Source organism: Dasypus novemcinctus, chromosome 21 (genome assembly GCF_030445035.2).
Source record: "Dasypus novemcinctus isolate mDasNov1 chromosome 21, mDasNov1.1.hap2, whole genome shotgun sequence".
Classification (NCBI taxonomy): Eukaryota; Metazoa; Chordata; class Mammalia; order Cingulata; family Dasypodidae; genus Dasypus; species Dasypus novemcinctus.
In genome coordinates this window covers 32,489,510-32,506,259 of record NC_080693.1, presented here as the reverse complement: position 1 = coordinate 32,506,259, position 16,750 = coordinate 32,489,510, and the positions used below count along the sequence as shown (strand labels likewise).

The 16,750-nt window shown below is 54.3% G+C and overlaps 1 protein-coding gene across 7 annotated transcripts in view; it reads left to right on the top strand.

Moving 5' to 3' along the window:
* The window catches only part of RPH3AL (rabphilin 3A like (without C2 domains)), a 139,453-nt gene that overhangs the window by 80,290 nt on the left and 42,413 nt on the right, over nt 1-16,750 (top strand). For 5 of the 7 annotated variants that reach the window (XM_058283103.2, XM_071210406.1, XM_071210408.1 and 2 more), the window contains one exon: nt 9,434-9,520. The exons of 1 other annotated variant lie outside the window; for it this stretch is intronic. In XM_058283103.2, coding sequence (XP_058139086.1) covers nt 9,434-9,520 — 87 coding nt within the window. Of the gene's footprint in view, nt 1-9,433; nt 9,521-11,761; nt 13,671-16,750 lie in introns of those variants that run through there. One more of the 7 variants, XM_071210410.1, reaches the window with a different exon arrangement.

The window sequence follows — 16,750 nt, the reverse complement described above, 5'->3', positions numbered from 1 at the left end:
GATGAGTCTGGAATCTTCCATGCAGCCTCCTGCCTCAGGAGCTGGAGTACCCTTTTCTTTCTCCTTCAGGATTTCAAAGCACTGTCGTCTAGCCTTCCAAATCCCAGGCTTCCCCTTTTTTTTTTCTTATTTCTCCCCCCTCTCCTCCCTCCGTTGTCTGCTGTCTGTCCATTCGCTGTGTGTTCTTCTGTGTCTGCTTGTATTCTCACTAGGTGGCTCCGGGAACCCATCCTGGGAGTGAGAGAGAGGTCATCGTTCTCTTGCTCCACCTCAGCTCCCTAGTTCATTGCATCTCATATTGTCTCTTCTCTGTCTTGTTTTCTGTTGTGTCATCTTGCTGCACCAGCTCTCCGTGTGGGCGGCACCACTCCTGGGCGGGCTGCGCTCCTGCGTGGGGGTGCACTCCTGCGTGGGGCTGCGCTCCTGCGTGGGGCTGTGCTCCTGCGTGGGGGGCACCCCTGTGCAGGGCGACACTCCTTGCCCACGGCAGCACTCCACATGGGCCAGGTCGCCACACGAGCCAGGAGGCCCTGGGTTTGAACCCTGGACCTCCTATACGGTGGGCGGAAGCTCTGTCAGTTGAGCCACGTCCATGTCCCCTAGGCTCCCTTTTGGCAAGCATGCAGACCTTCCACCTTCTTTTTTAACGCTGTTTGAAATTTCAAAAAACACCGTTATATTTGAGGGGAAAAAAATGATCCTGACGTTGAAAGGGCTTTTCTCGCTGCACGAGTCCAATCCTCGGGCCCTGGAGATTCTGGCACCCCTCAGGGGAGAGGACCCCAGGTGCACAGACTGGATAGCGGCGCTCGGGTGTGGGAAACAGGGCTGCAAGGGACTCACCCCACCGCCTGGCCGCTACCTGCTGCCAGCTCCAGGACACGGTCCCTGGCTGCCACCAGCCCTTGTGCATTTGCCCCGGCCGCGCTGGTGGCAAAACTTTCTCCGCTCACGTGCCCTGTGTCCACGCTCTGCCGCGGGCATCTCTGCTCCTCTCCACCATGCGCAGCGCTGCCCTCGGCACTTCCTAAGGCCTCCCACTGAGCCCCGGGAGGCCCCGCCTGGTCTCCACCAGCGCCCGTGGAAGGAATGAATCCCCAAGACAAGTGCCGCGTCTCACGCACCCCCCTTGACGGCGCGGTAGGAGGTTGGCTGGGTTTCTTTAAACCCTCCCCTCGGCTTCTGCCCCTTTGCCTGAGTTCCCTGGTGGAAACCAGCTCTACCTCCTCCTGTGTTCCTGCCCCACCCTGCAGGCCCCTCGGACACCCTGGAGGGTCAGGAAGAAGGTCAGGTCTCCTTGGTTTCTCTTGCTTTGCTGGAGAGAGAACAGGCAGAAACGAAGAGCTCGTCTGCGGGCCCGGGAGGCGATGTGAGGCTGGCAGGCGTGAGGGGAGCAGGCAGGGGCAGTGGCGTCCCAGCCCACCCAGCCCAGCTGTGTCATCCTCTCTGAAGTCCCCCGAGCCCACCCCGCCCCCACGTCAAACTCGTGCCCGGGAAGCTGGCACTCAGACGCGCTCCCAAGCCGCATCTAAATCCTGATTTCCTATTATGCACTCAGTGAATGTTAATAATCAAGAGCTGATTCCGTTCCCTTTTTGAACCCTCCCCTCCACTCAGAACGGGGCAGTAGCTGACTTGATGTGAGCGGCAGGTGGAGGAGGAGGCGTCAGAAGCTGGTTCTGAAGGCAGCCGGAAATGATGGTGCTTCCTTCCGACTGGGAGAGGCAGTCAGGGGCGGGGGGGCCAGGGCTGGGTACCAGCCTGGAGTGCAGGGGTGCCCGGGCAGTGTCAGCGGCTCGTCTGGTGGAGGGGCAGGGCGGCGCAGCCTTCGGGAAGCCTCAGCAGAGAAACCAGGTGCCCTCAGCCCTGCTGGCCCCGGCTGTCCCCGGCTGTCCCTAATGATCCGGGGAGAAGGGCCGTGTCTGCGCCTCTGCCCCCGAGGCTGGGCCTCGTCTGTAGCTCCAGAGGAGGGGCCCGGGCCCAGGGAGCCAGCCCTGCCTTGCGACGGGGTGAGGGTGGAGCCAGAGGGGGCGGATGAGGCCTTGGGGAAGGCCAGGTCAGGGGCGCGGAAGAACGGGGGTCACATCCCAGCTCTGCGCTCAAGGTACTTAACCTCAGGCAGCCTCAGGTCCCATTTATAAACCAGGGGCAATAATACTCACCTCACAGGGTTGTTAGGAATTTAAGTGGAATTCTATGTCAAGCCGCTGGCTTGGTGCCCAGCATAGCAGAAGTGCTCAGTACTTTGTATAAATATATATATATATATCAGTATCTGAGCTATGCATTTGAAGTCGTTGGGCAGCAGGGCCCGAGGTCCAGATACTAAGTCTATAGCAACGTAACCATTTTTAGATCCTCCACTCCTGGCCCACGGGGCTGGTGACCACCTCCGGGCCTGGCTGATGACAACTCAGGGGCTGAGCTGGACCGAGGCTGAAGCCAGAGGTGTCAGTGACCCAGTGACGGTGTCTGGGGCAGGGCTTGGGGCTGCAGGGCTGCCGCTCTGCCATCGAGCCACATTCAGCCGGTGAGTCCTGCCTCCTGCCCATTGCAAATAAGGCTTTCGGCCTCTTTAATCCACCCTGACCCACCAAAATCCTGGCAAGTCATTTCCCAAAGCACTTAGCATATGCTTCCTTTAAATAGGACTACTGCTTATCCATTTAAAATAGATTTTGACTTAGCACAATTTGATTTCCATTTTGGCCGATACCCCTCCAGATGTTTTTTCTGTACACATACAGAATTCTAACTAGATATGTGGATTTATGTAGCAGAGAATCATACAGTACATGTTGTTTTAACTTAGCACCTGATTGTGAATATCGTTCCATTTCAGTATATATGCAGCATTTTTTTTTCACTTTTTCTATTTGCATCATCATTCTTTTTATTGCTGCATAGCTTTCCCCTAAACATGGTAAGATTTCTCCTTTGCAAAGATTTGATTTTTGGCATCAGAAGCACATGATGTGACATGTACTGCATACTTGCAGTTCCATTTTCCTGTTGCTTTGTAGCCACGCTGAGATTATGAGCCTGTAGCTGTTTCTTTTCTCTACTTTACTGGGGTGGGAGGGATGATCCCTCTGAAAACATCATTTGCAGCATTGTCATGCATGAAAAGCTGTCTCACATACAATCTTCAAATAATTGGAACTCTCTGGAAAGTGTCTTCCAGTTAAGTTTTGCTAGTTTATAAACTCCTTTCAATGGGACATTCCTTAAGGTCAAAAAGTCAGGTCTTCCTTTCCTAATTGCTGCAACAGTGCCTTACGAATAGCATCGAATAAGTGTTGAATTGAAGCACCAAATATTTTTAGATTAACCATCTTCAGTATTCTTTGCTACAATGCGGTGTTCGTCTAGTGTGGCACGTTTGAGCACAGTCTCATCTTTTTGGTTGGCTGAGCATCATGAACACGGCTTTCTGCGTGATGAATGATAGGTCAGGGAAGCCCTTGGGGCATCTAAAGGTGCATGTACTGTTTGCCGCATTACGGAGTGATCCCAGCACCTACGGGATGCCAGTGTCTGCTTTCAGAGCGTTTTTACACGTGCACGCGCGTGCACACACACGCACACGCTGCTCAGGCCCCCTCCCTTCCCCTGCGCTGCAGCCTGGAAACCTGGCCTTGGACTTGGTGGGATTCTGTGTGAGGTGGGTCACAGGCTCGCAGCGGGGACCCCAGCCCCATCCTGGGAGAAAAGAGCCTGAGCCTTGGTGCCCGCAGCTTTGGATGGAGCAGCTCACGGCCTTGTTGCTGTATTTTCTGACCCTTGGCTACCACCTGGGAGGGTGAAGGTGCTGGAGTGGGGAGTTCCAGGTAGCCGAGGTGTGACTGAAGTGCCCTGAATTATGAGCAAGTTGGGGGGTGGGGGTCCCTGACCTAACTTGGAACAGGTCTGTGCACGTAGGCAACCGCGGGATGCATTCTAGGAAGGGAGGCGGGTGCTCCTGTGGAGGTGGGGTGACCCTCCCGACGCCCCAGCTTTAGGAGGGGCGTCTTGGGTCACTTCCCTGGTGGGTGGGCCAGTCTGCATCCACGCCTCCCCCCCCAGCGGCAGGGCTGGCCTGCGTCCTTCAGCCCCACCTCTGCGTTGAGGCTTCCCCCACACATCTCCCCGCATGTGCCCTCCTGCGACGCCTGTCGCCCCCGGGCCCCCGCCGGCGCCCTCCATGTGGATGTGAGTTCACCCTGCCTCGTGAGGCCGGGCGAGTGTTTCAGGTCTGTGTCTTGTCCCCCAGAAGATTGGCACGTTCCAGGACCACGTCTTGTCTTCTCAATCGTAACAATAAAAGTAGTTCCCATTTGTTCGTTTATTCCATGAATATTCATTGTGCCGGGCACTGGAGCACAAGGGTGAACAGAAATAGACATGGCCTCTGCCCTCAGACAGCTGACAGCCTGGTGGGGGAGGCAGCGGTCACCCCCTAGCCTCACAAATGAGGGCAAAACCGCAACCCCGACCACAGAGGGGAGGAAGTGCGAGCTTCTCCCAGAACTCTGACCGGGTAGGAAGTCATGAATGCGTCCTTGAGGAAGTGATGCGCTCACTGAGTCTGAAGGATGCATAGGTTAATGAGAGAGTGTGCCCAAGTGCTCCTGAGGCAAGAGGAGCGGCATGTGCAAAGGCCCTGTGGAGGAGACTCTTCCAGAGACTGAAGGAAGGCCCACGTGGCGGAGCACAGGGAGTGGAAAGCCAGGCGGTGGAGTAGGAGGCAGGGGAGCGAGCCGAGGCCGGCGACGAGGTCGGCTCCAGCCTGAGCAGGCACGGCAGCCCACGCGAGAAGGTGTGGTCTTCATCGGGAAAGTGGTGGGAGCCTCCCAAGGCTTTTAAGCTGGCACGGGCTGGAGAAATGACATGATTAGATCTGCATCCTGAAAAGATCACTCGGGCTGCGGTGTCTGGAACCACGGGGAGGCCAGAGTGGGGGTGGGGAGGCCTGCTGGAGGCCACCGCGCAGGCCAGGCGTGGGTGATCGCAGTGCGGATCGGGCAGGCGGTGACGGAGGTGTGGGCAGCTTCAAGAGAGATGGAGATTATTGGGGGGTGGGGGGGAGTGAGGATCAAGGATGATTGTGGGGGTTTGGGCACGTGTGACTAGACGAGTCCTTGCCCAGGGCAGACCTGCTGGGAGAGGACTGTGGCCCTGCCTGCTCTTCACCCTGTACTAGGCTAAGCTCCCCCATGGGTCAGCTCCCTTGGCCGTCCCAATGGCCTGAGTCTGCCTGTTACCATTTTACAGGGAGGACATCAAGGCTCAGAGAAGGTAAGTTAACAAGTTCAAGGTTTCCCGCCTTCCAAATGGTAGACCCTGCTCTCCAACCCCAAGGCTGTGCCCTGCGGCTGGACCCCGAGGCCTCCCCGGGCCTGTGTTCTATGGCAGGGACATACATTTACAAGAGGAATGAGTGGAGCAAGCAGGAGAGGAGTGCGGCGAGCCTGGGGTTCTGTCACTTCAGCTCTGAGTCAGACCCCAGAAGCCAGACTTGGTTTGTTGAACGCTCAGACCCAGTTCCTTGCTTGCCCAGGGCAGGTCCACTCGAAGGAAGCCTCTCTCAGGCAGGGAAGCGAGCGGCCGTCCCTGACACGGGTCGCGCAGCATTCCGACAGTTTGCGCCAAGTGGATGTACAGGCCAGCTTGTCCTCTCTATGCTGGCTTTTTAAATACCACCTGCTTAATTTTCTTTTTTGGAACCTGGGAACAAAGACCAGGCCCATGAGGGGAAGAGCCTCATTGTTCTCTTATTGATTGAAATTTAATAGAGAGAGCAGCAATTATGTATGATTTGAACTGGAGCATGTTCTGTCTTCGTTGGCCCCAGCCTCTTGGGAGCACCTGCCTCCGGCATACCGATGGCTGAGAGGCGCGGCCCTGGCTCCCCTACGGCTGGTAGCCTGGAGGCAGGGCTGTGCAGAGGCCAGGGGGCAGGCGGGGGCCGTGCAATGACATGCCAGTCCCTGACCTCCCATAGCACCCACAGAGCAAGGGAGGGGCGGCCTGTGGGAAAGCCCTCCCCGCCACCTTCTCTGCCTTGAGGAGTGGCCAGTGGTTTTCTCTGCACCTGGATATCGCAGGTCTTGGTGGGGCCTGGGAGCAGGCAGGACCGGCCCCTCTGCAGGGAAGGCAACCTCCCACCGGCGTTTGGTGCACGCAGCTGCGTGTCTGCACATCCCTGGGGCCCGTGACGGCTGAGCTTGGAGTGGATGCTCAGTGGATAAAGGTAGCACGATGAGCAAATCAAAGGCTGGGAAGAGTCAGATGGGAAGGTGGATGGAGATGAGCTAGGCTGGCAAGGCAAACCGTGAGCACGTGGGTCTGGTGGAAACGAGGCTTTGTGGGGTGCGTCGGGAACAGGCTGCTGAGCCAGACTCAATGCAGGGCCCACGGCTGGGTCCCGTGGTCCAGCGCCACCCAGCAGGTGAAAATGTTCTGTGCTGTCCAGCTCAGTAGCCACGTGTGGCTGTTGAGCAGTTACACAATGTGGCTGGGGCGATGAGGAACTGAGTTTTAAATCTTATTTAATTCATTTTAATTTAAATGGGTACACATGACCAGGTGGCTACTGTGTTGGACAGCGCAGATCTAGGGGGATGATCGTGCAAGGTTTTACAACCGGGGAGGGTGTCGGTGATCACGGCTGGCGTTTATCGGACACTTAAAACGGGCTGGTTGCTTTACATGTGCATCTCAGTCAATCCTTAGAACAACCTGAGGGGATCCACGTGTTTATCCCATTTTACAGATAAGAACCTTTGAGGCTCAGAGCAGCTTGTAAGACGCCCCCAGGCCTGGCTTGCCCCAAAGCCGGAGCCCTCAGCGCCTCGCCCTGTTGCCTCTGGAATTGCCAAGAGCAGTGTTTGAGGAAAATGAAAATGGGTAGCAGTGCGGGTGCCGTGGGGTGGAGCGCCTGGGCAGATGGGGACTCTCAGGGACCCCCGGGATGACACAGATGACAGCACACCCATTTCTACCAGCAGAAGTGGAGAGAGGGGCGCGGTCCTGGGGCGGGCCAGCCTTGGCTGTTTGTGGGGATGTCGGCCACCAGAGAGGTGGGTCAGGCCGTGGGGAGCCTGCGGGGTGCTACAGGGAGGCCACTGGGCCCCGGGCCCCCTGCCTGCGGCTGGAAACCTCCCTCCCGAGAGACACCCAGTGGGCAGAGCCCGGCTCCCCGGCTCCTCGAATGTGTCGCGGAGCCTGCGAGCACACCAGCTGCACCGGCCTCCTCCCCAGCCAGGCCTTGTCCCAGGATGGGCCCGGGCCCCCCTCTCTGCCCATCCACTGGTGGGTGAGTTGAAAACAGCAGCTGCCCCCCCCCCAGGGAACCCACTCCCTGGAGAGCACTGGGCACCTATGGGCACCTGTGGGCACCTGGGCAGGAGGGAGGGATTTAGCCCCCCTCAGAGTCACACCAGCCTGGACTCAAGCTTTGTCACTTCCAGCTGTGTGACCTCAGGCAGGTTCCTTAACACCTCTGAGCTTCGGTTTCCCCATCTATATAATGGAGTTCGCAATACCCACCCTTTCGTACTGTGTTGTCTGTCGCAGTGCCGTGCACAGATGGTTGCCCAATAAGCGGTAGCAATTGGTGTTTGGTTCCCTTCTTCTTTCCGGCACTATTGGGTCATTCAGTAGCCCTGGGTGGGGCAGTGGGTGGGGTGTCCCAGTCCACCTCCCACAGTCCCAGGTTCGTTAGGCCATAGCCACTAAGCCCTCCCCCAGGAGCGGCCCCCTCATGCTCTGTGTGTGCAGGGCGAGCCGTAACTGCACCCTGTACACGCGTAGGAAACGCAGTAGGCAGACCGCACGCCTCTGAGGACCCCGTTTATTCCCACGTGTGTCCTGGACGCGTGAGACGCTGGGAATTAGCCAAGAGGCAGAGCCGGCTGCCTCCAGCTCCTGCTCCCCTCGCCAGGACGCCGGCAGGAGAGGCCCAGCTTGTGGGTCTGTGGGAGACCCTGCCCTGGAGGTGGAAGGTCTGGGGGTGAGTCTTGCAGGGAGAAGGGAGAGAACCCCAGACCAGAGCCCCAGCCCGGCAGACCCCAGGCCCCCGCCTGGCCGCCCGCCCCTTCAAGGGCCCTGAGCGCTTGGAGGGTGAGCAGCGTGGACGGTGTGGCCCGGGACCCGCCCCCCCCCCCCCAGGAGACCCTGCACCTGGTGGCGATGGGGCCAGGCCTCCTCGCCAGCCCGGGGGCCGGGAACTCGGAGCAGATGGCATTTTATTTGGAGAAGCGAGAAACAGGACTTGTCTGGTGCCTGAGCGTGTCCGTATCCCGTCAGGAGGTCGCGTCACTCCCCGTGTGCGGGCTGCTGGCTCCCGGCGCCCTGCAGCGTGGGCTAAGCCACCCCAGTCAGGCCGGTGACGACATGCCTGGGGAAGCCAAGCTGGTGACATTTGCCTCCGCGGACAGGCCTGCTCCTCGCTCAGTGGGCGGCCGGCAGGGAAGGCCAAGCCACAGACCCAGCCTCCCCTTGGCGGGGGCGCAGGAGACAGCCCCACCCCGCGGGGCTGGGCGGCTTCTCCCTGGCAGGAAGAGGGATGAGCCGCAGCAGCAGTCCTCTCAGGAGGAGGCGGAATCGCTGAATCAGAACAAGCGGGGGCCCCTTCAAGGCCCCCCATCTTCTGGCATGTTCCCCCGTGACCTTTCCCACCACTGCTCCTTGCAGCGGGTTTAGGGGAAACAAAATACGTATTTAGAAGTTACGAACTTGAGCAACTCTGTAGAAGGAAGCACACTAGAAACCAGGTTCTGGCTATTTATGTGCCTGGAGGAAAGTTTATAATGGCCAAAAGTGCAGGCCAGAGAGTCAGACCCAAGTCCGTTACTTGCTTGCTGTGTGAACTTGGGCAAATTCTCACTCTGCTCCGAGCCCCATGGTTCCTTTCTGTAAAATGGGCCTACTGCTTACGTGATGGTTACTGGGGTAGTTAAATGAAGGGGCGTGTAGAGTAAGTGCTCAAGCTAGCGCCAGTATTTCTCACTGTATCATTTTATAACCTGTCAGGCACATACGTGTGTTCTCCGCATGGTGTTTTCCTTGTTGAGTAACATCATTTCCTGCCCACATTTTCACGTATCACCATAACCTGCTAGGTTAAGACTAAGATTCTGTTGGGTTTGCCTGCATCTGTCCCCTGTTGTTGAGTACATGGGCTGATTCCAGGTCTTTGCTATTGAAACGATGCAGCTGTAAATATCAACATGCTTATTTCCTGCTGTGATCCTAAAAAACATATTCGCTGTGCCCCCAAACCAGCTAGGGGTTTGGGATTGCCTGTGCCTTCCCGGTCCTCTACCCTTCGAGCCTGAAGCAAAAACCATCGCCTTGGAAGATGCTAAAGTGAGCCTGGGTGTCAGCGTCCCCAGCCCCCAGCCGGGGACCAAGGGCTGCAGTGTTGACGCTCCCATCCCCTCTCTTGTAGAAAGTCTGCACCAAATGTGGGATCGAGGCCGCCCCTGGCCAGAAGCGGCCCCTGTGGCTGTGTAAGATCTGCAGCGAGCAGAGAGAGGTAGAGTACCCAGGGCCCGCGGGGTGGCGTGGGGGCAGGGTGGGGACAGCGGGCGGCGCCCTCTGCCCGGGCCAGCGGGTGGGGGGCCGCGGGGAGGGGCTACCTGGTGGCCAGGGGAGAGGAGCAGGGAGGGGCAGCCTCCCGGCTGGCAGCTTCGCAGGTGGGGAGGCGGGGCAGGCCTGGCAGCGGGAAGCCCCGCGTGCTGACCGTGTACGTGCACATGGCATTTCGTGGGATGTCGTTAGTGCAGCAGCAGCTCCTCAGGGTGAACTTTCGCTGTGTGCCTGGCTCCGCACTGAGTCCGTTCATTTCATCCGTGCACCAGCCCCATGCGGAGGCGCTACTATTATCTCCTGGTACTGACTGGGAAGTGTAGGCACGAGAGGTTCAGAAGCTCGTTAGGGGGAGCTGGAACACGAATGCCGCTGTGGCTGCTGTGACGATGCCCCCAGGCCCAGTACCTCCTGGCCTGTCACTCTAGTTCTGGCCCCATTTTAGGGGAGGAAATCGAGGCTCACACTGAGTCGGTAGCAGAAGCGGGAGTGGGGTGTCTAGAACCCGCGTCTCCTAACCCCAAGCCCGGGACCCTCCTCGCTGCACTGGGGTTGGAAGTGGAGCAGAACGGAGTGAGGCGTTGGCCGGCAGCTCTCGGGGGGGCAGCGGGGGCAGTGGATAGGAGGAGCCAGGCAGAGGGAGTCTGCCCCTGTGTTTTCCAGATATGGATTTACTTTTTTATTTCTGTCTTGCTTGGCACTTAGTTTATACATTTTTTACTCTGAGGACCCATAAAATGTTTTCAGTTCTGAAAATTCTCAGCCATGATATCCTAGAAAATTGCTATTCTGCCTTTCTGCCTCTCCTCTATTGGATACAATTTAGAGCCTCTCAGTTCATCCTGCACAACTCCCAACAGCTCTTCCTTTTTCATTTCTTTATCTTTCCGTGATGCTTTCTGGATGAATTCCACAGTGCTGACTCCTAATTCAATAAATCTTTTTTTTTTTTTTTTGGTCTGAAATTAGCTTAGTTTATCCTGTCTATTGAATCTTAAATTTCAAATACTAACTTTTTCATTTCCAGGCTAATAGATTCTTTTTATATTTACCTGTTCTTGTTTTATTTCTGCCTGTTTGGATTTCATGGTTTCTTTTTTTTCCTTTCTTTCTTTTTTTTTTTTTTTTTTAAGGTTTGCAGAGCAAGTTTATTGAGCTAAAGTTGCATTGATGCAGGAGCAGGACCAAAAGAGATTTCTGCTCCTCATGTTTGTTTTTTTCTAAATAGATTTTGTTCTTTCATCTTCTGAGATCCCTAAAGAAACTTATTTTAAAGTTATTTCCTGAGTATTGTAATATTATTTAATTTCCTGGAGTAAATTATCTCCCTATTTATTATGCTATCAGTTTGTCTTTAAATTTTTAGAGGCTGGCAAAACTTAGCAGGATCAAATTCACTAAGTGAAATAAGCCAGACACAAAAGGACAAATATTGTATGATCTCACTGATATAAAATAACTAGAATAAACAAATTTATAGAGTCAGAAACTAGAATACAGGTTGCCAGGGGCCAGAATAAGAATAGAGAATGGGGAATTAATCCTTAGTGGGTACAGAGTTTCTGTTTGGGGTGATAGAAAAGCTTTGGTAATATATTGAGGTGATGGTAATACAATATTGTGAATGTAATTAACACCACTGAATTATATACCTGAATGTGGTTAAAGGGGGGAGTTTTTGTTGGTATATATATGTTGCTAGAATAAATTTTTTTTAAACCACCATAGGACTATACAACACAATGAACCTGAACTTAATCTATGGACTATTATATACAATTATACAAATTATAGTACAATTGCAATCATGTTCTCTCATCAGTTGTAACAAAGGTACCCCATTAATGCAAAATGTTAAAAATAGATATATGGGAACTCTGTATTTTCTGCATGATCTTTCTGTAAACTTACAGCTTCTCTAATTTTAAAAAAGTGCCACATTCCCTCTGCAACACCAGGCTTGCTGTGGGCATTTAGCGTGTGGACAGGGCCGTGGCACCCCAGGTGGTAAATGAGTCTGGGTGCTGTGTTTTCCTTGCCCAGGTACTGGATTTTCTTACCTTCCTTTAAAGTAAAGGTTTTCTTTTTATGGCATTAAAAAAAGAAATCTAATCACAACAACAAGATAGGTGAATAGAAAAAGCATTTAAAATGTCAAATTTCAAGTGCCACATGTAGCTGGTTCTGAGTCTGGTAATCATTTGGAGTTTTGTCCCATAGCAAGAGCCAAGACCTAATGGAAGGACTTATATTTTCTGTCGGAAACTCTTGTACTACTCTACCCAAGCACCCTTATATCCCTTTCCCTTTGGCACTTCACTTCCATCCTCGCTGGAATGGAAATAATTATAAGTATTTTTTCTGGAATAAGTCAGATGTTGGCCGTAAGGCCCTGGGGCCGTCCCGTTGGCACTGACTCCCTGTTTACACGCACTGTTTTGGTGCAACAACATGAGCCTCAACTCCTCTGCTCTTGAGAAGCTTCTAGTCGAATGCATTCATTCATTCAGACATCCAGCACATACCTATTGAACATCTTCTGTGCATCAGGCAATAGCCCTTCTAGGGGGAGAAAGGGACCGTACACACAGTAAAGTCAATGCTGCAATATCACAGACGGTGATAAAAACGGCCGGCTTAAGCAGGAGAAAGGATGTAGGAGTGTGGGAGTTGTTATGGTTGTTTTATGCAGGGTCAGGGTGGGGCTCACTGGTCAAATGACATTGGATCAGAGACCTGAAGCACGTCATGTGGCTACATGGGAAGAACACATTCCAAGTAGAGGGTACAGCAGGTACAAAGGCCCTGAGGCAAGTGTGTGCTTGGTGGAGTTGAAAGTCAGGGGCAGGCAAAGGAGGTCAGAGATGTGGTGGGGGGTCAGATCATGTTGGTCCTGGTAGACCATTGTGAGGACTTTGGCCTTTTGCTCAGCCTTGTGATTTTGAAATTTACCCATGTTGATGTGTGTAGCTGTTTTTGTTCTTTTCCACTATTGTCTATATTCCATCATAGTGATTATTCTCCTACCTGTTTATCCATTCTACTGTTGATCATTTTGGTTATTCTCAGTTCTTTTGCCGTTATGAATAATTCTGCTGTAAACATTTGCCTGTTCTTTTGCCATTATGAATAATTCTGCTGTAAACATTTATGTGCAGGAATTTTCTCTACATTCTAGAGTGCAAGAATTTGTTTCATGGAGTATGTCAGTGGTCAGCTTTAGGAGATGATTCCAAATCATTTTTCTAACTAGTAACAGTCAAGGCTCTTATGGGCAGTAGATGAACGTTCCTGTTCCAGCCAATTTGGTTTTCTCCATTGTCAGTTCTGTTCTTTCTTGCCTGCAGTTTTGATTCTGCTCTTTCCTTTTCCGTTTCCTTGCTGCCCTCCAACCTGTCACACATTCAACCTGTTTTCTTATTTTGACCCCCAGTTTCACAGAGGCGCAGTCTTCATTCAACTTTCCAGGATACCAAACAATCTGAAACCTAGCATGCCCCATTTCTCTGTACCAAATGTTTTAGAGGTTTTTCTCTTTTTCAGAGTCTTCAGGATGGTATTTGTCTACCCTTCCTTTGCGGTAGGTGCTCCCAGTCTCCAGTTTCCCCCATTCGTTGTCCACCTTCCGATGAGGCTCGGTCTCTAGTCCCAGGGTTTGCCCTGAGGCAGCGCACCCCAGCTGCTCCAGGCGGGGCCTCCCCAGCTGTCCTGCGCCCCGGCCCTCTGGCCACGGGAAGCTGCAGGCCGGGGTTAGTGTGTTCCAGGGCTCTTCCTGCCTCCTCCTGCTCTTTGCACCAAGCTTTGCTTAAGGAAATGTACCTTTCCAGATGCAGCTCACCATTGCCGACTCGCTCCCACTCCTGCCTGCTTATTTTCTGGGCCTTGTCTCAGGAGGACAGCACCTGCGCCGCGCCAGAAACGCACAGCAGCGCGGCATCAGGAAGGCTGCCCCGTGTCCTGGGACCTCAGGCCCCGCAGCCCTCAGGCCTGGCCGGCGGCAAGGCCCAGGCGGGCCAGTGCCTTTCCACCTAGACCATTCCCCCGTTGTTGGGATGAAAGTGACTCCGAAACCCCTCCCGTGCTGGTGCTTCTCTCAGGTGGGTGTTCGTGGGTGTGTGGGTGCCCCGCTGGGAGAGGTTGTGTCCGAGACCTCTAAACCCGTGACGTGTCAAACCGGAAATTCATTCCATTTATAGTTTAGCTTTTAATCCCTATTCATTTAAAAATAGGGTGACTCACTCAAATTTTTACTGGAATCAGTGGAAAAGATAATTGGAATCTAGATTCCCCAGGCTTCTAGACACCATTCCTCCAGCCTCTAAAACTGTACTTTTCCAAGTAAGAAGGCTTCTTTGAGGATGCCGGCCGTTATCTGAGGGAGGATGAGCTAGAAAGGGGAGAAGACCAATTTGCAAGTAATTGAAAGCTGATTAACGCGATTAGAACGTTCTTCTCTGTTCAGCTTTAGTTTAGCATTCCCCGTTTAACACCGCATCCTGATTATAACTCAGCGGAGGCTCCAGCTTCAGCCAACACTTACTGTATCTCCTGCAGTGCTTCACATATGAAAGGTGCTCAGTGAACAGTTGGTTGCTTGAAAGAGAAATTTGCAAAACCGGAAAGCTGTTTCCTTGTTTTGGCCACTTTAGAACCTTCTCCCAGCAGACGGCCTGGCTGGGGAACCGCAGTATCCGTTGATGTGCCAGGTCTCGATTGCCTCCTCCAGGTCCTTCTCTCCTGCTTGTCCGTTGACCAAGGGAGAATTCGTGACGTAGGAAGGTGACTTCACAGCATGGTCTTTAAATATCTTCAGCCCACCCAGCTTGGATGTGACTGGTGGCCCAGTCGGGCCCCCCAGGAGAACCTGCTTGCAGGTTGGGAGACTCAGGGGCTCCTTCCCTCCCCAGGGGCCGCCCCTGGGAACGAGCACAGCGTCCTGATTGCGGCGGCGTCCCCGGCGGGTGGCCTGTGCTCTCCGCACGCTGTCATCTGTTTCCCCATGCTAGTTCGCTCCTGATCCTGCTGTTACTTGCAGTTTGGATTTTTGCTGCAAACAGCTTTGCCAGAGGCCTGTAGCGTGCCCAAGAGTGGGCGGTGGTGCTGGGTGGGCGGCCGCTGTGTGCCCTGCCATCTGCGTCTGGCTCGCCTGGGGCTGCTGGCACGGCATCCCCCGGGGGACCCGGCTGGTTGCACCTCCTCCGCGTGTCGGTCTCCTCCCACGCCGCCGTGGCTCTGCCAGGCAGACCACTATCAGTGCCGCCTCCTGGACTCCCACACGTGGGAAGCAGCGGGAGGAGGCGGCTCCGGGCACCCACCGGCACCCTTCTTTCTCTCTGTGGTGTGGCAAGGGTGGTCTGCCCAGCAGGCCTCTCCTGCTGCAGCCCCCTGCAGGCAGGCTGGGCCATTCCCACCCCTTCCTGCCCCTCGTTCGGGGGAGCCCATCTGTGCCTGTGCATCTCTCTGAGATGCTGACAGATCCAAGAGGGAACTTATTTTTATCACCGCTGGGCTCTAGTCCACTGGCTCGTGGTCCAGACACATGCAGACCAAAGGAAGCCAATCTTGTTGGGGACGCAGCCGACGTTAGCTGAGCAGCCACTAATACGGGCGGGGGGGCATCTCGCTTCATCTTCCCAGGAGTCCAGTGAGGTACTTATCGTCATCCTCTTGTGACTGCTGGGGAAACTGAGGCTTAGAGAAAGGGGATCACTTGCTCAAAGACACGAGGCAGTAATTGTTGGAGCCAGGGTTTGAAGCTAAGTGTGTCTGCCTCTAAAACGCCTTCTAACTACTTTCTCTTCATTCATTTATGCAGATAATGCTCATTGACTATTTACTATGTGCCACATACTATTTTTAGCCCTTGGAAAATGTTGATGAACAAAACAATCAAATATCTCTGCCTTCAGCTTATATTCTAGCAGGGAAAGGGGACAGGGATAAACAATAAAATATAAACTAATAAGTGGTCAGATAGTGTGTTAGACGCTGAGTGGAAGAAAGTAAAAGTAGAGGGGGGCGAGAAGTTTGGGAGTGCTGGGAGGCAGGAGGGGAGGGTGGGGTCTGCGGGTGTTAGAAGTAGGATGGCCAGGGCGGCCCCTAGAGATGGTGGGATCCAAGCAAAGACAGGCAGACGGTGCTGTAGGGTGCCCGGTGGGGTGGGGCCTGGGGCGGTCCAGGAAAGGAAATAGCTGGACAAAGGCCCTAGTGTCTGGTATGTCATAGGACAGCAAGGAGCTTCTTCCGAGTGCCAGGTCCTGGCTTCCATGAGGTTGGGTCTCTATGTGGGTGCTGGAAGGGTGGTCCCGAAGGCTCTGTGGCTCGGGGGGTAGGGAGCTGGGTCAGCATGGTCCTCCGTGAAGCGCCTCAGCCCACCGGGAGCGTGGCTACGGTGCCTGGTGTGTGGCTCTGCCGTGCCCGGGCATCCCCCAGCTGGACCTTAGCTGAATCAGGTGTCCTCAGAGCGCGCTGTGGTCTGTGTGGCCAACCTGGAAGTCTAGCAAGGTCAAGGACAGCTTTGCTGTCCCTCTGCATCGGCTGCTGTGACACCTGGCTTGCCCCTTCCACCCCCTCTGCTGGTTTTCCTTGGATTGATGTTGAAAACCTAGGGGTGGGCATCTGACTGGCCTTTTGTTCTCACATTAATTTAAATAAAATCTTGATAATCAGATTTTCCTGGCAGTTTTTCAGATGCCAGTGACACTGGCTGGCACAGTTGTGCCCTTCCCCCCAGCCAGCTGTCTCACAGATGGGGACTGGGGAATAGAGTGTGTCTCCTTCTGTCAGAAGTATTTATTAAGCTCCTGCGTGGTGCCCAGCCCTGGAAAAGCACACCCTAGAGAAATAACTCACGACGCATGTCACTGAGGTGCCAAAAAGTTTCATCTGATAAAAAAGAAAAGCAGAAGAGAGCTGGGGAAGCGGATGTGGCTCAAGCGATTGGACTCCCGTCTACCATACGGGAGGTCCGGGGTTCACCACCCAGGGCCTCCTGGTGAAGGTGAGCTGGCCCACGCAGAGTGCCTCCCTGCGCAGGAGTTCTGGCCAACGCGGAGCACTGACACAGCAAGATGACGCAACAAAAAGAGACACAGGCAATAAGAGACCTAGCAAAACCCGGAAGCTGAGGTGGCATAAGAGAAGGATCCCCTCCCTTCCACTCTGGAAGGTCCCAGGA